Below are 25,055 nucleotides of genomic sequence, written 5' to 3'. Positions count from 1 at the left end.
AGTTGTTGACATTTGGAGCGTCAAGTCAAGTTAAGTTTACACGTCGATCACATAGTTTCATGCATTTAAAAGAATTCTCTTTTGGTGGCCGGAATGTTGAATTTGGATAATTAGTATAATTAATTAATTTGCATGAAAATATTTTGAATTGTTATTGCATGAAAAATAAACAACACTTGACAACACTACGAGCAGAGAGTATAAACCAGACGCCAATGTAAGAAAAGTGAACTAGAGTAATTGAATTATGTACAAATCTGACGGTTGAATAAACATTACAAAAGCAACTTCCAAACGCATAACACATATTCAATTATCCGCTCCAGTTTTAGAAATTCCCAAATATCACAAGTTTCCTCCCTTCACGACCGGTGTAATTTATACATTTGGTCCTCGGTGTATAAATTACACCGGTCGTGAAGGGAGGAAACTTGTGATATTTGGGAATTTCTAAAACTGGAGCGGATAATTGAATATGTGTTATGCGTTTGGAAGTTGCTTTTGTAATGTTTATTCAACCGTCAGATTTGTACATAATTCAATTACTCTAGTTCACTTTTCTTACATTGGCGTCTGGTTTATACTCTCTGCTCGTAGTGTTGTCAAGTGTTGTTTATTTTTCATGCAATAACAATTCAAAAATATTTTCATGCAAATTAATTAATTATACTAATTATCCAAATTCAACATTCCGGCCACCAAAAGAGAATTCTTTTAAATGCATGAAACTATGTGATCGACGTGTAAACTTAACTTGACTTGACGCTCCAAATGTCAACAACTGTTGTTTACTATTTCCCACGTGTATCCTTCTTCCGCTCTAACCTCTCTGTTCGATTGGATTGGGTAGTAACGCGATTCTGCTGACGGCTCGAACAATTTCTTTTCCTGTGCCCACTCGTAAAGTTACTACTCTCACTACACCGTCCTTTCCTGGGTGCAAAGCTGTTATTCGCCCTTTTGGCCAAACTGCAGGTGGGGTATTGTCTTCTTTCACGATCACTAATTGGTTCACTTCTAGCTTCACCGGTGTATTGTTCGCGTGCTTTGCCCTGGCCTGTAGCTGCTGTAGATATTCTGGGTACCACCGTGCCCAAATCTCTTGCATCTGCCTTTGCACTAATTGGTACTCCTTCAAACGGTTCGGAGAAATCTTGCTAAGATCTACTTGTGGTACCGCCTGCATGCTACTCCCTATCAAGAAATGGCCCGGGGTTAGTGCTTCCAAATCTGTTGGCTCATCTGATATTGGTATCAATGGACGCGAATTTAAACAAAGCTCAACTTGTGCCAGAAGGGTAAGCATATTTTCTTGCGTCACACTTCTAACTCCTATCGTCTTTAACAGATGCCTTTTAGCGGACTTAACTGCCGCTTCCCAAAGTCCTCCAAAATGAGGCGCACGCGGGGGGATAAACTTCCATACCAGTTCGTTCTCTGCGCACCAATCAAAGATCGCTCTCCTATCACCCTCATCGATTTTCAGCATCCTATAGATGCGATGCAACTCGTGTGCCGCGCCCTTGAACGTCGTTGCATTGTCCGAATGCAATTCGGCTACTTTACCACGTCTCGCGACAAAGCGACGTAGTGCTGATAGGAAAGCAGTCGATGTGAGATCACTCACCAGCTCGATATGGACTGCCCTTGTCGCGAAACATACGAATATCGCGATGTATGCCTTCGTTGGGCTTCGGTTGCGGACGGTCGACTTTAACAAAAACGGCCCACAGTAGTCGACGCCGCTGACGGCAAACGGTCGCGTTGGTGTCACTCGTGACTTAGGCAAATCAGCTACCGCCTGTTTCACCAGCGTTGGCTTGTTCCGAAAGCATGTGTGGCATCGATGGTACACGCTCTTTGCTAAGTTTCGGCCCCCAATCAACCAAAACTTCTGCCGGATTGTTGCTAACATGAATTGTGGCCCCGCGTGCATCTTTTGATGATGAGTGTTCTCGACCAGTAGTGTCGACAGCCGATGTGATGCAGCGAGGACAATCGGATGTTTGGTTGACTCTGGTATGTTGGCGTTACCAAGCCGGCCACCGACGCGTAACACACCCTTTGGGTCGAGGTATGGAGACAACCACTTTAGTCTCGACCTTCCGCTCACCAGCTTTCCTCGTTTCAGGTCGTCCATCTCCTCCGCAAACGAATCATGTTGTGCCCGTTGACACAACCTCAGTTCCGCATCCTGCAACTCCGCCGCTGTAAGCGGTGGAACGGAACTCAATAGCGTCTTCATGTCCGTATTCCGCTTGACGCTGTTGATCGACGTTGACTTGCTCGCCCTGAGGTTGGAGAGGATTCGCAAGCAATAAGCAACAACCCTTCGCAACTTGCCGTACGAGGAATAACGTGCGAAAAGTGTGTTGCTAAAGTCACACGTCGTAGAGGTGATGACTATTTTGGACACCGCTAACCGCTCCTCGATGTCCGTCTCGTTCTCTTTCGCGAGTACTGGTTCCACCGGCCACTCTTCCTGTCCGTAGGACAACCAACGTGGCCCCTGCCACCATCGCTCGCACTGCAGTAACTCTTCGGGCCTCAACCCGCGCGATATATCATCCGCCGGGTTATCGCTACCAGGAACATGACGCCAGCATGAAATTCGGGTCTCCTCTTGTATTTGCGCCACCCTGTTGGCGACGAACGGCTTCCATCGACGAGGTGATGATTTGAGCCAATGCATGACGGTCATGGAATCTGTCCAACAGATAACCGTCGACGATGAAACGTTGAGTGCTCGAATCACCTTCTGGAACAGGTGTACTGCTAGCCGTGCTGCACACAGTTCTAATCTGGCGATGGAATGTGTGTTTGAGAGGGACACCACCTTGGACTTAGCCGCTAGCAATCTAACCGTAGAGCCCCGTGTCGAATCCGAGCGTACGTAACAACATGCTCCATAGGCTCCTTGAGATGCATCCGCGAAGAGATGCAGCTGCAGCCTTTCCGGATTGCTATGTGCCACCAATCGAGGTACTCGCAGTTCGCGTAACACATAGAGCGTTGAGTGGAACCTCCTCCACTCTTCCTGAATCTCCGCTGGTAGCGGACGATTCCAGTCCAGCGTCTTCCCCTCGTGCTTCAATCCCCATAGGCGTTGCAGGAACATCTTGGCGAGTATCACCGTTGGTCCCAACAGACCAAGAGGATCGAAGATTCTGGCCGTGTATGATAACACCAGGCATCGTGTCAGCTCTTCTGCAGGGGTTGGCAAATCCACCCGAAACCGAAACATATCGTTGGATGGTTCCCAAACCAAGCCCAGTGTTGAGACTGCTTGGTCTTCTTGCCAGTCTAGAACTGATTTGATGGCCAAATCGGCGCTTGGAACACCATCAAGCGCAGCCGGTATGTTCGACGCCCATTTCTTTAGTGAGAAGCCCGCTGATTCCAACATCGATGATATCTGTTTACGTGTTTCGATGGCTTCTGAAACACTTGCTGCACCAGTCAGCAAGTCATCCACATAAAAATCATGCAGAACCGGGTCTACGGCTTTGGGGTACTCCTGTTTGTTGTCATGCGCGATTTGTTGCAACGTACGAGTGGCCAAGAACGGAGCTGATGCAGTACCGTAGGTCACCGTTTGTAGCTCATACGTTGCTATTGGTTCGGTTGAACGTTCCCGATATCGAATGCGTAGCAGTTTTCGATCTTTATCATAATGCAGGATCTGCCTGTACATCTTCTCCACGTCTGCCACTAATGCGACAGAATGCTTCCTGAATCGCAAGATGATTGTGAGCAGATCATCTTGTACCGTTGGGCCAATGAGTAAGGTGTCGTTCAAGGAGTAGCCCGATGTTGTTTTGCAGGATGCATCGAAAACAACACGAACCTTGGTTGAAGAACTCGACTCCTTAATCACGGCATGATGAGGGATGTAGCAGTGCGGCTCACTATCGTCGACAGGTTCGGTGAGTTTCACCATGTGTCCCAACTGCTCGTATTCTACCATGAACCTTTTATACTCCTTTTCCATTACAGGATTGGCCTTTAGCCGCCGTTCAACTCCCAACAAACGCCGATCTGCTATATCCCTTGACAAACCCAGGACTTTCTCCGGTTTGGCATTTCGCGGCAACGACACGACATAGCGACCTTGAGCATTTCGCGTAGTCGTGGAAGCATAATACTTGTCACACAGGTCTTCTTCCAAAGACAACGCAGGGCCTTCTAAAATGCTCTCAGCCTCCCAGAACCGTTGTAGCGAAGCTGCAATGTCACCTTCATTGGTTGCCAGGTGACACAACCGCAAATTGGGCCCAGAACAACGGGAAGTATTCCCAGAGATCGCCCATCCAAACGGTGTCTCCAACAACCATGGTTTTCCTTCGCCCAGTGACCGCTTCCTTCCAGTATGTAGTTCCCAAAATGTATCACCGCCAATAACCACATCTACCTTTCCGGGGACGTGGAAAGTAGGATCAGCCAATTTTATATTCGGGAGGAACCACGACTCTACGTTTATCGGTGTGGTTGGAAGATCTGCCGACGGAGTCTTTAGTACAAGAAATTCCATTGTTGTAGAGAAGTCAGCCCCTTTCGATTGAACGGCCGCTGTAATGGAACCCTTGACGTGCTGCATGTGTTGCCCTATACCAGATATGGCAACGTCTACCTTTGACAACGGTGTTAGCAATCGCTGCGCCATGGTTTCGGAAACGAAATTGCACATCGATCCCGAATCGAGAAGTGCCCGCGCATCATACGTGTTGCCGTGATCATCCACGAGCTGGAGAAGGACCGTTTCCAGAAGAACCATTTCCTCATCGGATTGCGCAGCCATGGTCACCGCTGAATTCACATGTAGTAGTGAATGGTGTCGTGCCTTGCACGTAGTGCACCGGTACGACGAGCGGCAATCCCTCACTTGGTGATGACGATTCAGGCAATTCCAACACAGCCGTTCTCGTGTTGCGATTTCCCGCCGTTGGGGTACGTCCTTATTTGCGAATTCCGGACAAGCCCGCAAATGGTGAGCCTCCGTGCAACCAAAAATGCACGGTGGTTGTGGTGGCTGTGGCGCTGACATATGCGGTATTGCTCTTCCTGCCGTCGCTGTGTTACCCACCAACCTTGGTCTATGTTCGAATATTTTTTTGCTACCGGCCACCATTCTCGTATTTAGTTCAGTATGGGAAAACTCACGCGTTGACTTAAGGATTCGGACACGACTATGAAGGAAATCTACTAACTCCTTGTACTTATCTTTCGTGTGCTGTGCTGAATGGTTTTCCCAAGCCAAGATGGTCGCCGTGTCCAGTTTCATCAGCAAGAGGTTGGCGAGCGGCGTATCCCAGTACTCAACGGGCTCGTCGAGTTTCTTCAGCCCGTTCACGTGCCGCGTGAATTCATCCACGAGCTGCGCCAATTCATCCACCCTTTCACGGCTCACTGTCGGTAGGTGATGAATCTTCCGGTAGTACTCGCGAACAAGCGTACGCGGGTTGTCGTATCGCTTCAGCAAGGCAGTCCACGTCACGTCGTAATTATCTGCTGTTAAGGTGGTATGCTCGAAGAGCAATCCAGCATCACCCTTTAACGACGACAGCAGATATTGCAGCTTCATGATGTTAGGAATGTCCGCGGAAGAATCAATCATAGCTACAAATCGGTCCCGGAAAGTAAGCCACTTGGTAGAATCACCATCAAACGTAGGTAATTCGATTTTCGGCAGACGCACATTCACAGCACTCGATCGTCCCGTAGTATTCATCGTTGAATTCGCGATCAACACCGAATCACTCACACCCGGGTTCGAGGGTTGCCTTCGTAGAAGGAAACCCTTCACGCGTCGGTAACGCGTGTCCATTTCGCAACGTTCCGCCACATACGTTTCCGCCCCATCCTCATCTAGCTCCGAAACTTTCGCGCTTGCCTGGAGAAAATCTTCGTAATACCTTTCCAGCTGGTCTAGACACACTGATACTTCACTCACTCTATCATCGGTATATTCACTGGTGAACTGTTCCACGGTTTTAATTAGCTCGGCAGCTTGGCGTTTTTTCAGTTGAAACGCTTTTAATTGTTTCGCCATTTTCTCTTTGAATTTTTGGCGCGTAGGATAATCTCACTGTAACTTGGATGCAACTTGTACGCAAAACCAAATTTCGAATGGCGCAAATTTGAAAACGCAATGGGTGTCGTTGCAGTTATGGGTGCCAAATTTGAAATGGCGTGGGTGGCGTCGGTTTTCTTACGCGTTCCGATCGAACTACACACTCGCTTTTCTGTTCCTTGTTCGTGACACGATGTAATCTTCACGAACACTTCACAAACGTCTCCTTTGCCCGTGATAGCGGGGCAACCAAAGGAAATGAAAAACACAACGGGTTTAAACGGAGAAATATCACACTTTGAATCACCACTGTACATAAACGGTACGTAGTGCCGTTTATTCCCAAATCTGTGAACACGTAGTGTCCTGCTGCAAGTTTCACTGCACGTAATGCTTCCTTTCACCGATCCGGTTCGAAGGACCAAATGTATAAATTACACCGGTCGTGAAGGGAGGAAACTTGTGATATTTGGGAATTTCTAAAACTGGAGCGGATAATTGAATATGTGTTATGCGTTTGGAAGTTGCTTTTGTAATGTTTATTCAACCGTCAGATTTGTACATAATTCAATTACTCTAGTTCACTTTTCTTACATTGGCGTCTGGTTTATACTCTCTGCTCGTAGTGTTGTCAAGTGTTGTTTATTTTTCATGCAATAACAATTCAAAAATATTTTCATGCAAATTAATTAATTATACTAATTATCCAAATTCAACACGACTGGTAACGCCAACATACCAGAGTCAACCAAACATCCGATTGTCCTCGCTGCATCACATCGGCTGTCGACACTACTGGTCGAGAACACTCATCATCAAAAGATGCACGCGGGGCCACAATTCATGTTAGCGTAACATTATTCATGTTATTGCATGAAAAATAAACAACACTTGACAACACTACGAGCAGAGAGTATAAACCAGACGCCAATGTAAGAAAAGTGAACTAGAGTAATTGAATTATGTACAAATCTGACGGTTGAATAAACATTACAAAAGCAACTTCCAAACGCATAACACATATTCAATTATCCGCTCCAGTTTTAGAAATTCCCAAATATCACAAGTTTCCTCCCTTCACGACCGGTGTAATTTATACATCAGACCCCTCACCGTATGCGGCAACTAAGTCATCGAGTTCCACATCGGATCGCGCCGTTTCATCCTCTATGCATTCGTCTCCATCGTACTGTATCAAGCCGTGCTCATCCTCGTGCGCTTCCTCTACAATGATACATTCTTCCTTCCTTTGATCCTCCACGAGTTCTAGCTGCACAATAGTATCCGATCGATTCTGGCGGTTAGCTACAACGTCCGAAAGGTCATTTTCTAACAGAAACCGCAAACCACTCTCTTGCGCCTCGAGCTTTTCTCCTCCAACGACCGTACTGCCAGCCACGGTCGACGCTCGGTTCCGATGGCTAGGAACATCTTCACCGTGATACTTTTCGTGCGCTCTCAGGTGATGCTCGTTCAGGTACAGCTTCTTGCAGCCGGGATGTGTACAGGAATACACTCGTACTGATGAATCTGCTCCGAGCGCGGTGGAAGCGGTGTTCACGGTTGTCGCACCTTCCCCGACCGACCCGGCTGGTTCGTTCTGCAATAAATACTGTAAAACGGTTACACCAGAGCTGGATGACGAAACGGTCGCTTCGGAATCAACACGGTCCATCGGAAAAATAGGGAAAATACCGATGCTTTTCGACTAAATCAAAGGTATTTCTTCCATTTTGCAGCAGGCGTACGTACGTAAAGGCGTTTTTTCAGTTGAAACGTTTTTAATTGTTTCGCCATTTTCTCTTTGAATTTTTGGCGCGTAGGATAATCTCACTGTAACTTGGATGCAACTTGTACGCAAACCCAAATTTCGAATGGCGCAAATTTGAAAACGCAATGGGTGTCGTTGCAGTTATGGGTGCCAAATTTGAAATGGCGTGGGTGGCGTCGGTTTTCTTACGCGTTCCGATCGAACTACACAACTCGCTTTTCTGTTCCTTGTTCGTGACACGATGTAATCTTCACGAACACTTCACAAACGTCTCCTTTGCCCGTGATAGCGGGGCAACCAAAGGTTATGATAAACACAACGGATTTAAACGGAGAAATATCACACTTTGAATCACCACTGTACATAAACGGTACGTAGTGCCGTTTATTCCCAAATCTGTGAACACGTAGTGTCCTGCTGCAAGTTTCACTGCACGTAATGCTTCCTTTCACCGATCCGGTTCGAAGGACCAAATTATAATCTAAGTATAATTAATTAATTTGCATGAAAATATTTTGAATTGTTATTGCATGAAAAATAAACAACACTTGACAACACTACGAGCAGAGAGTATAAACCAGACGCCAATGTAAGAAAAGTGAACTAGAGTAATTGAATTATGTACAAATCTGACGGTTGAATAAACATTACAAAAGCAACTTCCAAACGCATAACACATATTCAATTATCCGCTCCAGTTTTAGAAATTCCCAAATATCACAAGTTTCCTCCCTTCACGACCGGTGTAATTTATACATTTGGTCCTTCGAACCGGATCGGTGAAAGGAAGCATTACGTGCAGTGAAACTTGCAGCAGGACACTACGTGTTCACAGATTTGGGAATAAACGGCACTACGTACCGTTTATGTACAGTGGTGATTCAAAGTGTGATATTTCTCCGTTTAAATCCGTTGTGTTTATCATAACCTTTGGTTGCCCCGCTATCACGGGCAAAGGAGACGTTTGTGAAGTGTTCGTGAAGATTACATCGTGTCACGAACAAGGAACAGAAAAGCGAGTTGTGTAGTTCGATCGGAACGCGTAAGAAAACCGACGCCACCCACGCCATTTCAAATTTGGCACCCATAACTGCAACGACACCCATTGCGTTTTCAAATTTGCGCCATTCGAAATTTGGGTTTGCGTACAAGTTGCATCCAAGTTACAGTGAGATTATCCTACGCGCCAAAAATTCAAAGAGAAAATGGCGAAACAATTAAAAACGTTTCAACTGAAAAAACGCCAAGCTGCCGAGCTAATTAAAACCGTGGAACAGTTCACCAGTGAATATACCGATGATAGAGTGAGTGAAGTATCAGTGTGTCTAGACCAGCTGGAAAGGTATTACGAAGATTTTCTCCAGGCAAGCGCGAAAGTTTCGGAGCTAGATGAGGATGGGGCGGAAACGTATGTGGCGGAACGTTGCGAAATGGACACGCGTTACCGACGCGTGAAGGGTTTCCTTCTACGAAGGCAACCCTCGAACCCGGGTGTGAGTGATTCGGTGTTGATCGCGAATTCAACGATGAATACTACGGGACGATCGAGTGCTGTGAATGTGCGTCTGCCGAAAATCGAATTACCTACGTTTGATGGTGATTCTACCAAGTGGCTTACTTTCCGGGACCGATTTGTAGCTATGATTGATTCTTCCGCGGACATTCCTAACATCATGAAGCTGCAATATCTGCTGTCGTCGTTAAAGGGTGATGCTGGATTGCTCTTCGAGCATACCACCTTAACAGCTGATAATTACGACGTGACGTGGACTGCCTTGCTGAAGCGATACGACAACCCGCGTACGCTTGTTCGCGAGTACTACCGGAAGATTCATCACCTACCGACAGTGAGCCGTGAAAGGGTGGATGAATTGGCGCAGCTCGTGGATGAATTCACGCGGCACGTGAACGGGCTGAAGAAACTCGACGAGCCCGTTGAGTACTGGGATACGCCGCTCGCCAACCTCTTGCTGATGAAACTGGACACGGCGACCATCTTGGCTTGGGAAAACCATTCAGCACAGCACACGAAAGATAAGTACAAGGAGTTAGTAGATTTCCTTCATAGTCGTGTCCGAATCCTTAAGTCAACGCGTGAGTTTTCCCATACTGAACTAAATACGAGAACGGTGGCCGGTAGCAAAAAAATATTCGAACATAGACCAAGGTTGGTGGGTAACACAGCGACGGCAGGAAGAGCAATACCGCATATGTCAGCGCCACAGCCACCACAACCACCGTGCATTTTTGGTTGCACGGAGGCTCACCATTTGCGGGTTTGTCCGGAATTCGCAAATAAGGACGTACCCCAACGGCGGGAAATCGCAACACGAGAACGGCTGTGTTGGAATTGCCTGAATCGTCATCACCAAGTGAGGGATTGCCGCTCGTCGTACCGGTGCACTACGTGCAAGGCACGACACCATTCACTACTACATGTGAATTCAGCGGTTACCATGGCTGCGCAATCCGATGAGGAAATGGTTCTTCTGGAAACGGTCCTTCTCCAGCTCGTGGATGATCACGGCAACACGTATGATGCGCGGGCACTTCTCGATTCGGGATCGATGTGCAATTTCGTTTCCGAAACCATGGCGCAGCGCTTGCTAACACCGTTGTCAAAGGTAGACGTTGCCATATCTGGTATAGGGCAACAGATGCAGCACGTCAAGGGTTCCATTACAGCGGCCGTTCAATCGAAAGGGGCTGACTTCTCTACAACAATGGAATTTCTTGTACTGAAGACTCCGTCGGCAGATCTTCCAACCACACCGATAAACGTAGAGTCGTGGTTCCTCCCGAATATAAAATTGGCTGATCCTACTTTCCACGTCCCCGGAAAGGTAGATGTGGTTATTGGCGGTGATACATTTTGGGAACTACACACTGGAAGGAAGCGGTCACTGGGCGAAGGAAAACCATGGTTGTTGGAGACACCGTTTGGATGGGCGATCTCTGGGAATACTTCCCGTTGTTCTGGGCCCAATTTGCGGTTGTGTCACCTGGCAACCAATGAAGGTGACATTGCAGCTTCGCTACAACGGTTCTGGGAGGCTGAGAGCATTTTAGAAGGCCCTGCGTTGTCTTTGGAAGAAGACCTGTGTGAGAAGTATTATGCTTCCACGACTACGCGAAATGCTCAAGGTCGCTATGTCGTGTCGTTGCCGCGAAATGCCAAACCGGAGAAAGTCCTGGGTTTGTCAAGGGATATAGCAGATCGGCGTTTGTTGGGAGTTGAACGGCGGCTAAAGGCCAATCCTGTAATGGAAAAGGAGTATAAAAGGTTCATGGTAGAATACGAGCAGTTGGGACACATGGTGAAACTCACCGAACCTGTCGACGATAGTGAGCCGCACTGCTACATCCCTCATCATGCCGTGATTAAGGAGTCGAGTTCTTCAACCAAGGTTCGTGTTGTTTTCGATGCATCCTGCAAAACAACATCGGGCTACTCCTTGAACGACACTTTACTCATTGGCCCAACGGTACAAGATGATCTGCTCACAATCATCTTGCGATTCAGGAAGCATTCTGTCGCATTAGTGGCAGACGTGGAGAAGATGTACAGGCAGATCCTGCATTATGATAAAGATCGAAAACTGCTACGCATTCGATATCGGAAACGGTCAACCGAACCAATAGCAACGTATGAGCTACAAACGGTGACCTACGGTACCGCATCAGCTCCGTTCTTGGCCACTCGTACATTGCAACAAATCGCGCATGACAACAAACAGGAGTACCCCAAAGCCGTAGACCCGGTTCTGCATGATTTTTATGTGGATGACTTGCTGACTGGTGCAGCAAGTGTTTCAGAAGCCATCGAGACACGTAAACAGATATCATCGATGTTGGAATCAGCGGGCTTCTCACTAAAGAAATGGGCGTCGAACATACCGGCTGCGCTTGATGGTGTTCCAAGCGCCGATTTGGCCATCAAATCAGTTCTAGACTGGCAAGAAGACCAAGCAGTCTCAACACTGGGCTTGGTTTGGGAACCATCCAACGATATGTTTCGGTTTCGGGTGGATTTGCCAACCCCTGCAGAAGAGCTGACACGATGCCTGGTGTTATCATACACGGCCAGAATCTTCGATCCTCTTGGTCTGTTGGGACCAACGGTGATACTCGCCAAGATGTTCCTGCAACGCCTATGGGGATTGAAGCACGAGGGGAAGACGCTGGACTGGAATCGTCCGCTACCAGCGGAGATTCAGGAAGAGTGGAGGAGGTTCCACTCAACGCTCTATGTGTTACGCGAACTGCGAGTACCTCGATTGGTGGCACATAGCAATCCGGAAAGGCTGCAGCTGCATCTCTTCGCGGATGCATCTCAAGGAGCCTATGGAGCATGTTGTTACGTACGCTCGGATTCGACACGGGGCTCTACGGTTAGATTGCTAGCGGCTAAGTCCAAGGTGGTGTCCCTCTCAAACACACATTCCATCGCCAGATTAGAACTGTGTGCAGCACGGCTAGCAGTACACCTGTTCCAGAAGGTGATTCGAGCACTCAACGTTTCATCGTCGACGGTTATCTGTTGGACAGATTCCATGACCGTCATGCATTGGCTCAAATCATCACCTCGTCGATGGAAGCCGTTCGTCGCCAACAGGGTGGCGCAAATACAAGAGGAGACCCGAATTTCATGCTGGCGTCATGTTCCTGGTAGCGATAACCCGGCGGATGATATATCGCGCGGGTTGAGGCCCGAAGAGTTACTGCAGTGCGAGCGATGGTGGCAGGGGCCACGTTGGTTGTCCTACGGACAGGAAGAGTGGCCGGTGGAACCAGTACTCGCGAAAGAGAACGAGACGGACATCGAGGAGCGGTTAGCGGTGTCCAAAATAGTCATCACCTCTACGACGTGTGACTTTAGCAACATACTTTTCGCACGTTATTCCTCGTACGGCAAGTTGCGAAGGGTTGTTGCTTATTGCTTGCGAATCCTCTCCAACCTCAGGGCGAGCAAGTCAACGTCGATCAACAGCGTCAAGCGGAATACGGACATGAAGACGCTATTGAGTTCCGTTCCACCGCTTACAGCGGCGGAGTTGCAGGATGCGGAACTGAGGTTGTGTCAACGGGCACAACATGATTCGTTTGCGGAGGAGATGGACGACCTGAAACGAGGAAAGCTGGTGAGCGGAAGGTCGAGACTAAAGTGGTTGTCTCCATACCTCGACCCAAAGGGTGTGTTACGCGTCGGTGGCCGGCTTGGTAACGCCAACATACCAGAGTCAACCAAACATCCGATTGTCCTCGCTGCATCACATCGGCTGTCGACACTACTGGTCGAGAACACTCATCATCAAAAGATGCACGCGGGGCCACAATTCATGTTAGCAACAATCCGGCAGAAGTTTTGGTTGATTGGGGGCCGAAACTTAGCAAAGAGCGTGTACCATCGATGCCACACATGCTTTCGGAACAAGCCAACGCTGGTGAAACAGGCGGTAGCTGATTTGCCTAAGTCACGAGTGACACCAACGCGACCGTTTGCCGTCAGCGGCGTCGACTACTGTGGGCCGTTTTTGTTAAAGTCGACCGTCCGCAACCGAAGCCCAACGAAGGCATACATCGCGATATTCGTATGTTTCGCGACAAGGGCAGTCCATATCGAGCTGGTGAGTGATCTCACATCGACTGCTTTCCTATCAGCACTACGTCGCTTTGTCGCGAGACGTGGTAAAGTAGCCGAATTGCATTCGGACAATGCAACGACGTTCAAGGGCGCGGCACACGAGTTGCATCGCATCTATAGGATGCTGAAAATCGATGAGGGTGATAGGAGAGCGATCTTTGATTGGTGCGCAGAGAACGAACTGGTATGGAAGTTTATCCCCCCGCGTGCGCCTCATTTTGGAGGACTTTGGGAAGCGGCAGTTAAGTCCGCTAAAAGGCATCTGTTAAAGACGATAGGAGTTAGAAGTGTGACGCAAGAAAATATGCTTACCCTTCTGGCACAAGTTGAGCTTTGTTTAAATTCGCGTCCATTGATACCAATATCAGATGAGCCAACAGATTTGGAAGCACTAACCCCGGGCCATTTCTTGATAGGGAGTAGCATGCAGGCGGTACCACAAGTAGATCTTAGCAAGATTTCTCCGAACCGTTTGAAGGAGTACCAATTAGTGCAAAGGCAGATGCAAGAGATTTGGGCACGGTGGTACCCAGAATATCTACAGCAGCTACAGGCCAGGGCAAAGCACGCGAACAATACACCGGTGAAGCTAGAAGTGAACCAATTAGTGATCGTGAAAGAAGACAATACCCCACCTGCAGTTTGGCCAAAAGGGCGAATAACAGCTTTGCACCCAGGAAAAGACGGTGTAGTGAGAGTAGTAACTTTACGAGTGGGCACAGGAAAAGAAATTGTTCGAGCCGTCAGCAGAATCGCGTTACTACCCAATCCAATCGAACAGAGAAGTTAGAACGGAAGAAGGATACACGTGGGAAATAGTAAACAACCGTTGTTGACATTTGGGACGTCAAGTCAAGTTTACACGTCGATCACATAGTTTCATGCATTTAAAAGAATTCTCTTTTGGTGGCCGGAATGTTGAATTTGGATAATTAGTATAATTAATTAATTTGCATGAAAATATTTTGAATTGTTATTGCATGAAAAATAAACAACACTTGACAACACTACGAGCAGAGAGTATAAACCAGACGCCAATGTAAGAAAAGTGAACTAGAGTAATTGAATTATGTACAAATCTGACGGTTGAATAAACATTACAAAAGCAACTTCCAAACGCATAACACATATTCAATTATCCGCTCCAGTTTTAGAAATTCCCAAATATCACAAGTTTCCTCCCTTCACGACCGGTGTAATTTATACAGGCTCCGTTCCGCCACGTTTTCCGGCAGAAAGCGGTCCGGGTCGAAACGTTCCGGGTCGGGAAATACGGTGGGATCGCGGTGCAGATCGAAGATGTGCACGTTGAACAGTGTATCCTTCGGCACGGGCCGATCGCCAAACAGCGTATCCTCGGAGATGTTGCGCGAAATGAAGGGAACCGGTGGATACAGGCGCAGTGACTCCTTCAGCACCATATCCATGTACCGCAGTTCGCTGTAGTCGCGCTGCGTGAACTCTGCCCCGTCCGCATCCGAGCGTGACTGCGCCACCAGCTGCAGCTCATCGTACAGCCGCTGCTGCACCTCGGGACTGTGGGCGAGCAGCAGCAGGGTGAAGATGATGGCCGCGGACGTGGTGTCGTGCCCTTCGAACATGAACGTGTCCACCTCCTCCCGGATGCCTTCCTCGTCGATCTGCTCCTTCGCCTCGGCCGCCAGCAACGTGTCCAGCATCGCGTACCGCTGCTTCAGGTTTGTGTAGCTGTAAATACGAGCGGACAGGGCTAGCTAGCCAGCAGAACTGCAAGCCCACGGTTGCTTACAAATTGCTTACATATTTTCCTCCGAAAAATCGCCAATATTTCGCACGTTCTGGTGAAACAGTTCCCGCCGCTGCTGTATGATGGAGCGGGTGAACGCGTGCACCGGCTGTAGTAGCTTGCCAAGCTTGGCCTGCAGTCCGGTCAGCTTGTAGTTGAAGTCCTCGAACAGCCAGGGATTCATCAGCCGCTGCAGCAGCATGGTACCGATCGCCTCTATCTTACCCCGATACTCGTTCGCCAGCGTCATCGAGTCGAGCTTGATGCCCATGGCCGTTTCTAGCGATTCGCAACGCAAACGAGGTGAAACGTTACGGAGCATCAGGCTGCAGCTTCCCCTCACTTACCGCAAATTGTATTGAGCGTAAACTTCGTGGCGACCGGCTGCAGGGCCACCGGCGTACCCTTGTCTGCGTATTGGCCCAGCTGGTCCACCAACCGGCGGCACTCCTCCTGAAAGGTGAGCAAGAAGCTGGGCAGGATGTTGAAGTGAAAGGCGGGCGTTAGAATACGGCGCCGATGTTGCCATTTCGTGCCGGTACTGTTCAGCAGCCCGATGCCGAGAAAGCTGTGCGTCAGGCTGTATATCAAACCCTTGTCGATGAGCTTCGGGCTGGACAGCAGCGGTTCGACGTCCTTCGCCCGGATCGCGTTCAGGTTGAGCAGTCCGCGCACCAGTATGCGGTACGTGTCGCCATACGTGGCGGCCCACCGACGTGGCAGCTGGAAGGTGCGTTGCTGATCGTTGAACAGCAGATTGTGCGCGTTGCCAAGGATGGGCAATGCTTTCGGGCCGGGAAACTTTTTCCCAGCACGGTACGCGGCCGACAGCTGGACGCGCAGCTCGAAGGCGACGAGCAGCAACACGGCGAACAGTAAAACCACGGTCAGGATGTCCATCTCTAGCGGGCTGTGCTAGTAAACTGAACCTCCGGTGTTGCCGATTGCAGCTCGATCGTACATTGCCGGTGATCCTGAACTTTGGTGGCTTTGCGGCATGACGATCGAGCTCGGTGCGATACGCGCGACGATGGCGGGGGCTAAATTGACCTCAGGGTTGGGTTGGTGATGGCGATTACAGGCGGAGCGTTTTTTGGCGATCTTCGTGCCTGACGTGCTTCGGCTGTCGATAAGGAATCCCTAGAAGCTGGCATCGTGATTGCGTTCTCCGACAGCCTTTGACACCTGTGCAAATTGGGCGGGGTCCTGTGGTAGAGACAACAATGGCGGCGATCTTCATACGGCAGAGGACCGGGGTTCAAATCCCATCCGGACCATTGCCCCGGAGTGAGGACTGTGACTGTCCAACTACGTGATATGATTATGTCTAGTGAGCCAGAAATGGCAGACATGACCTTTAAGGGTTCGATAGGCTAAGAAGAGCAAGAGAAGTCCTGTCTGTGTGCATTGTTGAATTTATGAGTAAGTTTGGGCTATATTTGTTTCCCGCATACTACCCAACAGTGGACTAAAGCGATGTGCCCCAAGTGCAGAAGTAAATTGCGACTGTTTGTCAACAGCAGCTGATAATCAACCCTCCTCTCCCCACGCTCTGCACCCTGCAGTTTCGTCCTACGTGTTTGCCGGCCGACCAGCCGCTGTCATTATCAGCGGGCCGCTGACCGCGTTCTCTCGCGCCGTACCGCAAACAACAAACCTGCATGATAACACACTCCCCCCACACCCCCACACACGACTCTTATCACGCACTCCTTCGCTCGAAGCGAACCTTCAGCGGGCTGGACGCACGCAGCACCAGATCCGCGATGAAGCGAATCTCTTCCCGTCGCGTTACGGGCAGGATGCGATAGCGCAGCACCAGATAGGCGACCACGGTTTTCACCTCCAGCAGCGCATACTTCTGCCCGATGCAGTTCCGCTGGCCCGCGCTAAACGGTACGTAAGCGAACGGGTTGCGTGCCGCGACCCGGTCCGGCAGAAAGCGATCCGGATCGAACCGTTCCGGGTCGGGGAATTGGGCCGGATCGCGGTGCAGATCGAAGATGTGCAGGTTGGCGATGCAACCCTGCGGTATGGTACGGCCGTCCGGCAGCACAATCTTCTCCGTAACGGTGCGCGAAATGAATGTGACCGGTGGCCACAGTCGCAGACACTCCTTGATCACCCGGTCGAAGTACTTCAGCGAGGCTAGATCGTTTGGCGCCAGATGCTCGTCGGGCGCCGCCGTGCCCTTGTCGGTGTGCAGTTGCCGCACCTCCTGATAGAGCCGGTCCTGAACTGCGGGCTCCCAGGATAGGGTTAGCAAGATGAAGGTGAGCGCAGATGCGGTTGTATCGTGGCCTTCGAAGGTGAACGTTTCCACCTCCTCCCGAATGCCGTCGGCATCGATCAGACCGCCAGCAGTGTGTCCAGCATGGCGTACCGCTTCCGGCTTCCACCCGGGCCGGGCCCGTACAGTACGTCATGCGCGCCATCCGTCCGTGTGCTGAGATCGTTCAGCTTCCCTGCCTCGAACAGTTCACGGCGCTGGGCGATGATGCGGTTGGTGAAGTGGTGCAGTGGCTTTAGCAAGCGCTGCAGCTGACGCGCGTATCCCAGCAGCCAGTAGATGCAGTCCACGTACAGCCACGGACGGATGGCACGGTTAAGCATCATGGTGCCGACCCGGTAGATACCTTCCCGGTACTCCCGAGCACCGTCCAGCGAGTCCAACTTCACGCCCATCGAAGTTTCTGGTGGAACGGAAAAAAAGGAGAGCTGCTATGAAAGGGGGAACCGATTTCTCATCCACGACCTCCGGATACGCACCGCAGATAGTGTTCAGCGTTAGCTGGGACATTGCCGACTGCAGGTCAATCTCCACCGCCGGCTCCAGCAACCGCTGGGAGTCGATTTTGACCGCCAGCTTTTCACTCTCCTCACAGAACGTCCGATGGAACCCGGTCAGGATGTGGAAGTGAAAGGTCGGCGTCAGGATGCGTCGCCGCTGGAGCCACTTGGCACCGGCACTGTTCAGCAGACCGATCCCGATGAACGGATGCAGAAAGTTGTACAGCACGCTCTTGTCCGTGTTGCGCCCCCCGCTCAGGAACGGTTCCGCCTCCCGGCATCGCGTGATGTTCAGCGAGAACAGGTAGCTGTTGAGCCAGAGCCGGTACGACCCACCGTACTGTTGGGTCCAGCGACGGAACGCATCGAACGTGGTGGCCGCATCCAGTCCGTGCGTGTTGTAACTCGTGCCGATCAGTGGCCATGCGGCAGGGCCTGGAAACTGCCGGAAGGAGACATACGTCGCACCACGCCTATCGATCACATCCCACACGATCCAGGCGATGAAAAGCGAGAGCAGCAACAGACCGGGCAGCAGCAGGAGCGTGGACGGTGGCACTTGCGAACTGACGATTGCTGCTACACTCCACCCGGATGCCATGTCGATTACTGAATGCATCAGGTCGAACCAAAAGCACCGGCTGTTGCGTGCTAGACGAAGGCGTTGCCGATAAGACTCATGCGCCGCACCGTTGAAGTTGATGAGATGCCTTATTTGTAAACAGCCCGGTACTACCGTAGGTCAGGGCGGCCCGGCGTGGGAACGGAAATAGGGCAACAACGATAGCGATCGGTTCCGCCGGGAGTCATTGATTGTCAGCTGACTACAACAAACTATTGGACAAAAAACCGGGGCCCATCGTTTCATTAGTACCGAATGTGAGTGGTGTGAGCCACCACTTCTCCACAACCATTTTATTGCTACTCTGAGGGCCGGTCTTCACACGGCAGAACCGGGGTTCAAAACCTCATCCGGATCGTTCCTCAGTAGTGAGCACTGACTATCCAACTAAGAGGTATCATTAAGTCTAGTAAGCCAGAGGTTGCTAGGGCAACGAGAGAGAGAGAGAAAGAGAGAAAGAGAGAGAGTGCTCCTGAAGGACCCAGGAACATTGAAGGGAGTTTAAGAAAGCAACCCCACAACACCACGCCCTATTGCCGCCGGGCCAGCTGCACCTTCAGCGGAGTTTTAGCGCGCAGTACCAGATCGGCCATAAACACAATCTCCTCACGGCGCGTCACCGGCAGCAGGCGGAAGCGGTGCAGCAGCGCGACCAGCACCGTTTTGATTTCGAGCAGAGCAAACTTCTGCCCGATACAGTTCCGTGGCCCAGCGCTGAACGGTACGTACGCGTACGGGTTGCGCTTTTCCGCCACCTCCGGCAGAAAGCGGTCCGGGTCGAAACGTTCCGGGTCGGGGAACTGTGCCGGATCCCGATGCAGATCGTAAATGTGGACGTGCGTGATGGTGTTGTGCGGGAAGCTTGTACCGTCTGCAACAACAACAGCAAAAGCAAAAGAGATGTGAGCGATCCGTAGCGAAACACCGATGGGAAGCTCATGTCCCGTTCCCCGAACCGGATCCTTACCCACGACCAGCTCTCCGGTGGTAGTGCGTGAGATGAACGCCACCGGTGGATACAACCGTAACGATTCCTTAATCACACGGTCCAGATACGGCAGCTGTTGATAATCCTGCACCGAAAGGCGCACGGAGCCGGCGGCAGTCGTGGGCGCCTCCTTGGAATGGTTCAGCAAGTCCGCCAGCTCCGCATAGCAGCGGTCCTGTACGTCCTGCTCGATCGCTAGCAGCACGAGGGTAAACATAATGGCGGCGGCCGTTGTGTCGTGCCCTTCGAACATGAACGTGTCCACCTCCTCCCGGATGCCTTCCTCGTCGATCTGTTGCTTTGCTTCGGCCGCCAGCAACGTGTCCAGCATGGCGTACCGCTGCTTGCTGCCAAAGTACCTAGAACGAGCCGACACACAACATATCAATCGCGCCCAAGGCCCAACGCACTTTCCAAGGAAGGTAACGCACATGTTGTCTTCGCTGTCGGGATCGAGTGTGGGCTGTGCCTGGAAGTTTTGTCGCCGCTGGTGTATGATGCTACGCGTGAAGCGATGTATGGGTTTCAATGAGTTGGTCAGCGGTCCATCGTACCCCAGCAGCCGGTACACCCGGTCGCTGTACAGCCAGGGCGACATGGTGCGGTGGACCAGCATTTCACCCACCTCGTACACCTTCGCCTTGTACTGGTCCGCCTCGTCGTACGCGTCCAACTTCACACCCATGGCCGTTTCTGGTTGGTGGCAAAAGCAAAACGAAACCGATGTGGCAAAGGGTTAAAACCGCCCCCCCCCCCCACCCCGGCTTCACCACTTACCGCAGATGGTGTGCAGCGCGAAGCTGGTCACGACGGACTGTAGCACGATGTGCTGCGTGCCATCAGCAAACCGTTCCAGCTGCTGCACAAGCTTGTCGCTTTCCTCCTGGAAGATGGTCAGAAACTTGGGCAGTATGTGGAAGTGGAATGCCGGCGTGAGTATGCGGCGCCGTTGCTGCCACTTGGCACCCCTGCTGCACAGCAACCCGTCGCCCATGAGCGGATGGAGAAACTTGTACAGGATGCTTTTGCGCGTGTGCTGCGTGCTGGCGAGTATCTTCTCCGCCTCCTTGATGCGCGTCACGTTCAGTATCACCCTGCCGTCGATCCACTGCCGGTACGACCCACCGTAGCGGGCCGCATTTGCACGGGCGTAGGCAAACGTTTGCACTGCGAACGATAAAGATGGAGGTTCTGGTCAACGCGCATTCGCGAGCTGGCGTATTACGCTGCTGAGATTGCAACAGTGCCGAGTGGCTGACCGGGATTTTTGAACAGCAGCTCCAGTACGTTCCCCAGCACCGGTACGATCCGGCCGCCGGGATAGCGCTTGGCAGCCCGGAAACCATCCGTCTGCTTCGACTGATAATCGCGCACCAGCAGCACGGCAAGGCAGCTGCCGAGGATGAATGCCAGAACCGGGAGCAGCATCTTTGGTCGAGTGCGCTCGTTTAGAACGGTGGCACGCTACTAACGCCGTGGCTGGGGTCGCACCGAACCCAATACCTGTTGTCGTGATACGTGCAATAACGATCACGCTCAGATCCTAGAACGATTGAACGATGTCGATCGGCGCGAACAGGTCACAGCAATTGAGGAAGTGTATAATGAAGTGTGCCATGTGCTGAGTGTACCCCCACGCGCCTCGTGGGGCGAACCGTAGTCCGGCACCTAATAATCACCATATAATCGGGGGGAGGTGCGCTTTGCTTTGCCGGGTCGAAAGTTGCACCGATAGATCAAACGATGCACGGAGGTTAGATGTGTTGGGATGGATTTGAGTGCTTGCTAATAAGAGCGAGCAGTTTGTAACGTGCCCTTTTTTTATCGCTCTCTCCACGTTTGCTCCAGGTGAAAGGGCCCTGCCGCTGAGAGGCGGGTTTTTGCTTCTTCCTAGTCGCGGATCGGTAAGAATTATCTCGCTACATTCTAACCGCGCTGCCCTTAATTGCAACTGTCAGCACCAGGGAGGGCATTAAGAGTACCGGCTAGAAGCCGGCATCTTTGAGATGGACAAAGCACGGAGCAATTAACCGGAGACACGGATGTTCCAAAAAAAGAAATAATGTAAAATAATGTAATAATGCAGACTGGGTTTTCATCGAACGCAGAGACGCCGTTCAGCTCGTTCCAGGTGCGTGGGCAATTTGGCAATAATTCTTCCAAACCATCTTTCGCCAACATCGACGCATTTGCGGTAAGCATATCAGTTTGGTCAATTAACAAGCATAGTTTCAGACCGATTTTGAATGTTTAGAAAAAGGGAGGTTACCTACGCGGGACATTCCGGTAGCGAGAAAACCATCGGTTACGATTGTGATATACGATAAGGATCCCGATGAGATTACTTACTTACTTATCAGGCGCTACAACCGATTTGCGATCTTGGCCTGCTGCAACACTCCTCGATACCGCCCACAGTTTAGCGCCGTCGTCTGCCAATCGTTATCCCGGCCGTTCTGGCGGACGCATCAATGCTATCACTCCATCTCAATTTGGGCTACCACGCCTCCTCTGTCCGTGTGGACGGCCTGAAAGGACTTTACGGACTGGGTCGTCCGGTGTCATTCGCATGACGTGACCAGTCCACCGGGGCCTGGTGAGTCTAATGCGCTGCACGATGGTGAGATCATCGTACAGCTCGTAGAGCTCGTCGTTGTAGAGGCTCCTCCATCGTCCTTCCACACATACGGGGCCAAAATCCTTCTGAGCATCTTCCTTCCGAACGCGGCTAAGAGGGCTTCGTCAGTTTTGATACAGAGTCCATGTCTCAGAGGCGTACGTGAGTACTGGGACTATAAATGTTCTGTACAGTCCCAGCTTCGTCCGTCGCGACAGGTATTTAGAGTGGAAAAGTTTCCTCAGGCTGTAGAATGACCGGTTGGCAGCCAGCACTCTTGGGCGTAACTCAACATCAACGTTGCTGTCGGTGCTGACTTTTGACCCCAGATAGGTGAAGTTTTGGACGACTTCGAAGGTGCGGTCACCTATCTGTACATCACCCCTGCCCGATGCGATTGCATCCGCCATAAGGTAAGACCACCCGTCGATGTGAACACTGTTAACTACAACTCTCCCGGAGGGATCCGGGAGCTCAGATCTGTAAAATAGACGGTATTGCCGGTTCGAGGAGAGAGAAAGAGAGGGAGATACATACTTCAGTCAATTAACTTTATTACATACTAAGCCAGCTGTACAAAGCATCCCTCAAGCGGCAATCAATGTGTCAATGGATCGCAATAGATTGCGAGCGTCCTATACGTCAATATTAATATTCATCAGATGCGAGGTGTCCGGCGAACGTCCGATTCTCGTCAGCAGTCGGAGGTAGCTGCCTACGATCCAATAGTGGAACGATTGTCGCCTGTTAAGAGCGGTTAATGGGCAAGCAGTGCAATCGATGGATTAAATTAAATTCAGCGAAAACTGAAACTCCTCCACAATCGCTTACCACAGCAGCAGCTCGAAGCGCAACTTGCGAAAAGTGATCCACAAAAAGTTGCGCACATCGCGCCGAGATGGGCAGAGGGCAGCCAATGCACAGCGAGCCAGTATGGTGGGTCGATCGACGGGATCACCGTGGTCCCGTGCGATCGAGCGTATCGTGTTTAAATTGCTGTAAGAATGGGGAAGCAGGTTCATTATGAGCCACCATTTGCAACCACACCGCGCTCGTCAGCAACCCCCCCGCCGCTTACCGTAAAACCAGAATCAAATTCCTTGGCATAGACTTTAGCGTGCCCATGATGCGGTCAAAGTGTTCCTTCGCCTGCTTTGCCATGTATGCCAGATCTTGTTCGGTGAGCCGGGTCGAGAACTTGCCACCCATGGCGCTCAGTTCGAGCGGCCGCTGCAACAGTATCTCCGCAAACGTACGATAATCGGCTACGTTTAGCGCGCTCGCAGAGTACTTCATGGCCGCGTGATCCCGCAGCACGATTGCTTCCCAAAAGCGGCAAAGATTTTGTCGCACCGCCGGGTCTAGCTGTTCGTACAGTCCGTGGTCCAGTAGTACCAGCTGCATTCGCTTCGGGTTGCCCGGATTCTGGCGAACGAACACGTTCCCCGGATGTGGGTCGGCGTGCACGAAGCCGGTCGCGAAGATTTGCTGCCCGAAGGCGGTAAACAGGTGCTGGTCGACCGTGGACAGATCGAGCCGCATTGCTGCAATCGAATGACGGTCGCTTATTTTGCACCCGTCGATAAATTCCGTCGTCAGAATGCGTTCGGTCGTGAGGTGCCAAAGCACTTTCGGCACGTGCACGAACTCCAACCGTGCCAAATCCTTCGCGCAGCGTTCGGCGTTTTTGGCCTCGTGCACAAAGTCCAGCTCTTGCCGCAGCGTTCCCTGCAGGTCGTCTATAATCCAGCCGAAGTTGTAATTGCTGTGCAGCAACGCTACCAGCTTCTGCAGGAAGATGATCGTGCGCAGATCGCCATCGAACCGTTTGCGCAGATCGGCGTACTGCACCTTGACCGCAACCTGTTCACCCGACTTCGTGACGGCCCGGAACACCTGGGCCAGGCTGGCAGCCGCTATCGCTTCGTACTGAAAGCTGGCAAACAAGTCTTCCGGCGGTGAGCCGAAATCTTCCACGAACAACGACCGCACCTCGCCCGGTTCCCGGGTAAGACAGCGGTCCTCCAGCTGGCGCAGCGTATCGACGTACTCCTTCGGTATGATGTGATTAACCGCCGCCACGCCTTGTCCGATCTTAATGTACAGCCCACCGTTGGCGAGGCACCCGTCGAGCAGCTTTTTCGCCGAGCGTAGGTGAATCTCGGGCAGTACGGTTTCGTACCGGCCGTCGCCTTCCTGCAAACCACGCAAGCTCCAGGCGTAATCGAGCGATATGCTGAGTCCGATGGCAAACGATCGTGCGAAACGTTGCGCGCCTTGCACATTTTCAAACCCGTTCGCCCAACCGTCGTACGCGGCGGCCCCGACGATGCTACCGGCCAGTCCGTATGCAATTCCGTGCCTTACCGACCGTTTGCGTGGCACATTGCGTGACGAGTGGTAACATGTTCGTCGCGAGATTGTGCCAAAAACGGACCAAACCCGTTTGGCCATTTGTTGCGTGTCGGACCAAAGCGTGCACGAAATTCACAGAACCAGCAGCCGAACCATCATCACTCCCATCGCCGCACTTGAACCGTTTTCTGTTTATGTAATTTTACAACGCACCCGGCGCGCTTTGTTTACAATTCATGACAGCCAGTGCAGTGAATTCCCAAGCGCGGGGAAAATGTATGGGTAATTATTACAGAACATTTTTTGTTACAACAAGATGCATCCGAATGAGGGATTAATATACCAATGCAACGATTCTACCACCCAGTCCCGCTTAGAATGGGATGCATCGTTAAAAACTGAAACTGAGCGAATCCAGCGCGAACGTGGGATG

The 25,055-nt window shown here is 51.1% G+C and overlaps 6 protein-coding genes across 8 annotated transcripts; 1 reads left to right on the top strand and 5 right to left on the bottom strand.

The window, feature by feature from the left end:
• Positions 1–644: 644 nt before the first annotated feature.
• On the bottom strand, positions 645–4,525 carry LOC118510509. Its single transcript, XM_036052418.1, has 2 exons — positions 3,842–4,525; positions 645–3,187 (listed from the first exon to the last, which is right to left on the bottom strand). Exons 1-2 carry the CDS (start codon positions 3,989–3,991, stop codon positions 821–823), a joined length of 2,517 nt encoding a protein of 838 aa, XP_035908311.1. The 5' UTR covers positions 3,992–4,525; the 3' UTR covers positions 645–820.
• A 4,041-nt stretch (positions 4,526–8,566) lies between these two features.
• On the top strand, positions 8,567–14,424 carry LOC118510506. Of its 3 annotated transcripts, XM_036052414.1 has the most exons (3): positions 8,567–8,616; positions 9,834–9,837; positions 12,591–14,424. In XM_036052414.1, the coding sequence occupies exon 3, from the start codon at positions 12,851–12,853 to the stop codon at positions 14,273–14,275; it is 1,425 nt and encodes a 474-aa protein (XP_035908307.1). In that variant the 5' UTR covers positions 8,567–8,616; positions 9,834–9,837; positions 12,591–12,850; the 3' UTR covers positions 14,276–14,424. The 3 variants fall into 3 exon arrangements, with proteins under 3 accessions (XP_035908307.1, XP_035908305.1, XP_035908306.1); XM_036052412.1 differs by lacking the exon at positions 8,567–8,616 and having other exon boundaries at positions 8,984–11,002; positions 11,582–14,424; XM_036052413.1 differs by lacking the exon at positions 8,567–8,616 and having other exon boundaries at positions 8,984–11,254; positions 11,909–14,424.
• On the bottom strand, positions 13,878–16,553 carry LOC118510513 (probable cytochrome P450 4ac1). Its single transcript, XM_036052425.1, has 3 exons — positions 15,598–16,553; positions 15,265–15,529; positions 13,878–15,192 (listed from the first exon to the last, which is right to left on the bottom strand). The coding sequence occupies exons 1-3, from the start codon at positions 16,148–16,150 to the stop codon at positions 14,670–14,672; spliced, it is 1,341 nt and encodes a 446-aa protein (XP_035908318.1). The 5' UTR covers positions 16,151–16,553; the 3' UTR covers positions 13,878–14,669.
• Positions 16,554–16,660: 107 nt separating this feature from the next.
• Positions 16,661–18,641, bottom strand: LOC118514327 (cytochrome P450 4C1-like). Its single transcript, XM_036061112.1, has 3 exons — positions 18,020–18,641; positions 17,720–17,943; positions 16,661–17,663 (listed from the first exon to the last, which is right to left on the bottom strand). Exons 1-3 carry the CDS (start codon positions 18,639–18,641, stop codon positions 16,953–16,955), a joined length of 1,557 nt encoding a protein of 518 aa, XP_035917005.1. The 3' UTR covers positions 16,661–16,952.
• LOC118510512 (probable cytochrome P450 4ac1) lies at positions 16,661–21,454 on the bottom strand. The gene is made up of 6 exons (XM_036052424.1): positions 20,910–21,454; positions 20,428–20,817; positions 20,082–20,343; positions 19,630–20,009; positions 18,020–19,533; positions 16,661–17,943 (listed from the first exon to the last, which is right to left on the bottom strand). Exons 1-5 carry the CDS (start codon positions 21,076–21,078, stop codon positions 19,193–19,195), a joined length of 1,542 nt encoding a protein of 513 aa, XP_035908317.1. The 5' UTR covers positions 21,079–21,454; the 3' UTR covers positions 16,661–17,943; positions 18,020–19,192.
• Positions 21,455–22,797: 1,343 nt separating this feature from the next.
• Positions 22,798–25,053, bottom strand: LOC118510501 (uncharacterized aarF domain-containing protein kinase 5-like). Its single transcript, XM_036052404.1, has 3 exons — positions 23,346–25,053; positions 23,099–23,263; positions 22,798–23,011 (listed from the first exon to the last, which is right to left on the bottom strand). Exons 1-3 carry the CDS (start codon positions 24,719–24,721, stop codon positions 22,903–22,905), a joined length of 1,650 nt encoding a protein of 549 aa, XP_035908297.1. The 5' UTR covers positions 24,722–25,053; the 3' UTR covers positions 22,798–22,902.
• Between the last annotated feature and the right edge of the window lie 2 nt (positions 25,054–25,055).

This window comes from Anopheles stephensi, chromosome 3 (genome assembly GCF_013141755.1).
Source record: "Anopheles stephensi strain Indian chromosome 3, UCI_ANSTEP_V1.0, whole genome shotgun sequence".
Taxonomy (NCBI): Eukaryota; Metazoa; Arthropoda; class Insecta; order Diptera; family Culicidae; genus Anopheles; species Anopheles stephensi.
Note: the sequence above shows the minus strand (reverse complement) of the source record. Positions and strands in the feature narration are given on the sequence as shown.

What these genes read in the sequence shown, in the direction of transcription:
- LOC118510506 (XM_036052412.1), top strand. Translation starts at nt 9,047, where the DNA reads ATGGCGAAACAATTAAAAACGTTTCAACTGAAAAAACGCCAAGCTGCC. An exon ending in AAGGTCGCTATGTCGTGTCG is followed by an intron (nt 11,003 to 11,581) that starts TTGCCGCGAAAT and finishes AACAAACAGGAG; the next exon opens with TACCCCAAAGCCGTAGACCC.
- LOC118514327 (XM_036061112.1), bottom strand. Translation starts at nt 18,641, where the DNA reads ATGGCATCCGGGTGGAGTGTAGCAGCAATCGTCAGTTCGCAAGTGCCA. An exon ending in AACGCTGAACACTATCTGCG is followed by an intron (nt 17,944 to 18,019) that starts GTGCGTATCCGG and finishes CCGTTCCACCAG; the next exon opens with AAACTTCGATGGGCGTGAAG. An exon ending in AGCGCCGTGAACTGTTCGAG is followed by an intron (nt 17,664 to 17,719) that starts GCAGGGAAGCTG and finishes TGACGTACTGTA; the next exon opens with CGGGCCCGGCCCGGGTGGAA.
- LOC118510512 (XM_036052424.1), bottom strand. Translation starts at nt 21,078, where the DNA reads ATGCTGCTCCCGGTTCTGGCATTCATCCTCGGCAGCTGCCTTGCCGTG. An exon ending in GCTGCTGTTCAAAAATCCCG is followed by an intron (nt 20,818 to 20,909) that starts GTCAGCCACTCG and finishes TATCGTTCGCAG; the next exon opens with TGCAAACGTTTGCCTACGCC. An exon ending in CCCGACAGCGAAGACAACAT is followed by an intron (nt 20,010 to 20,081) that starts GTGCGTTACCTT and finishes GGCTCGTTCTAG; the next exon opens with GTACTTTGGCAGCAAGCAGC.
- LOC118510513 (XM_036052425.1), bottom strand. Translation starts at nt 16,150, where the DNA reads ATGGACATCCTGACCGTGGTTTTACTGTTCGCCGTGTTGCTGCTCGTC. An exon ending in TACGCTCAATACAATTTGCG is followed by an intron (nt 15,530 to 15,597) that starts GTAAGTGAGGGG and finishes GCGAATCGCTAG; the next exon opens with AAACGGCCATGGGCATCAAG. An exon ending in GATTTTTCGGAGGAAAATAT is followed by an intron (nt 15,193 to 15,264) that starts GTAAGCAATTTG and finishes TCGTATTTACAG; the next exon opens with CTACACAAACCTGAAGCAGC.
- LOC118510501 (XM_036052404.1), bottom strand. Translation starts at nt 24,721, where the DNA reads ATGGCCAAACGGGTTTGGTCCGTTTTTGGCACAATCTCGCGACGAACA. An exon ending in AATTTGATTCTGGTTTTACG is followed by an intron (nt 23,264 to 23,345) that starts GTAAGCGGCGGG and finishes CCATTCTTACAG; the next exon opens with CAATTTAAACACGATACGCT. An exon ending in CGCTTCGAGCTGCTGCTGTG is followed by an intron (nt 23,012 to 23,098) that starts GTAAGCGATTGT and finishes CGCTCTTAACAG; the next exon opens with GCGACAATCGTTCCACTATT.
- LOC118510509 (XM_036052418.1), bottom strand. Translation starts at nt 3,991, where the DNA reads ATGGAAAAGGAGTATAAAAGGTTCATGGTAGAATACGAGCAGTTGGGA. An exon ending in GTTCTTCAACCAAGGTTCGT is followed by an intron (nt 3,188 to 3,841) that starts GTTGTTTTCGAT and finishes ACACGATGCCTG; the next exon opens with GTGTTATCATACACGGCCAG.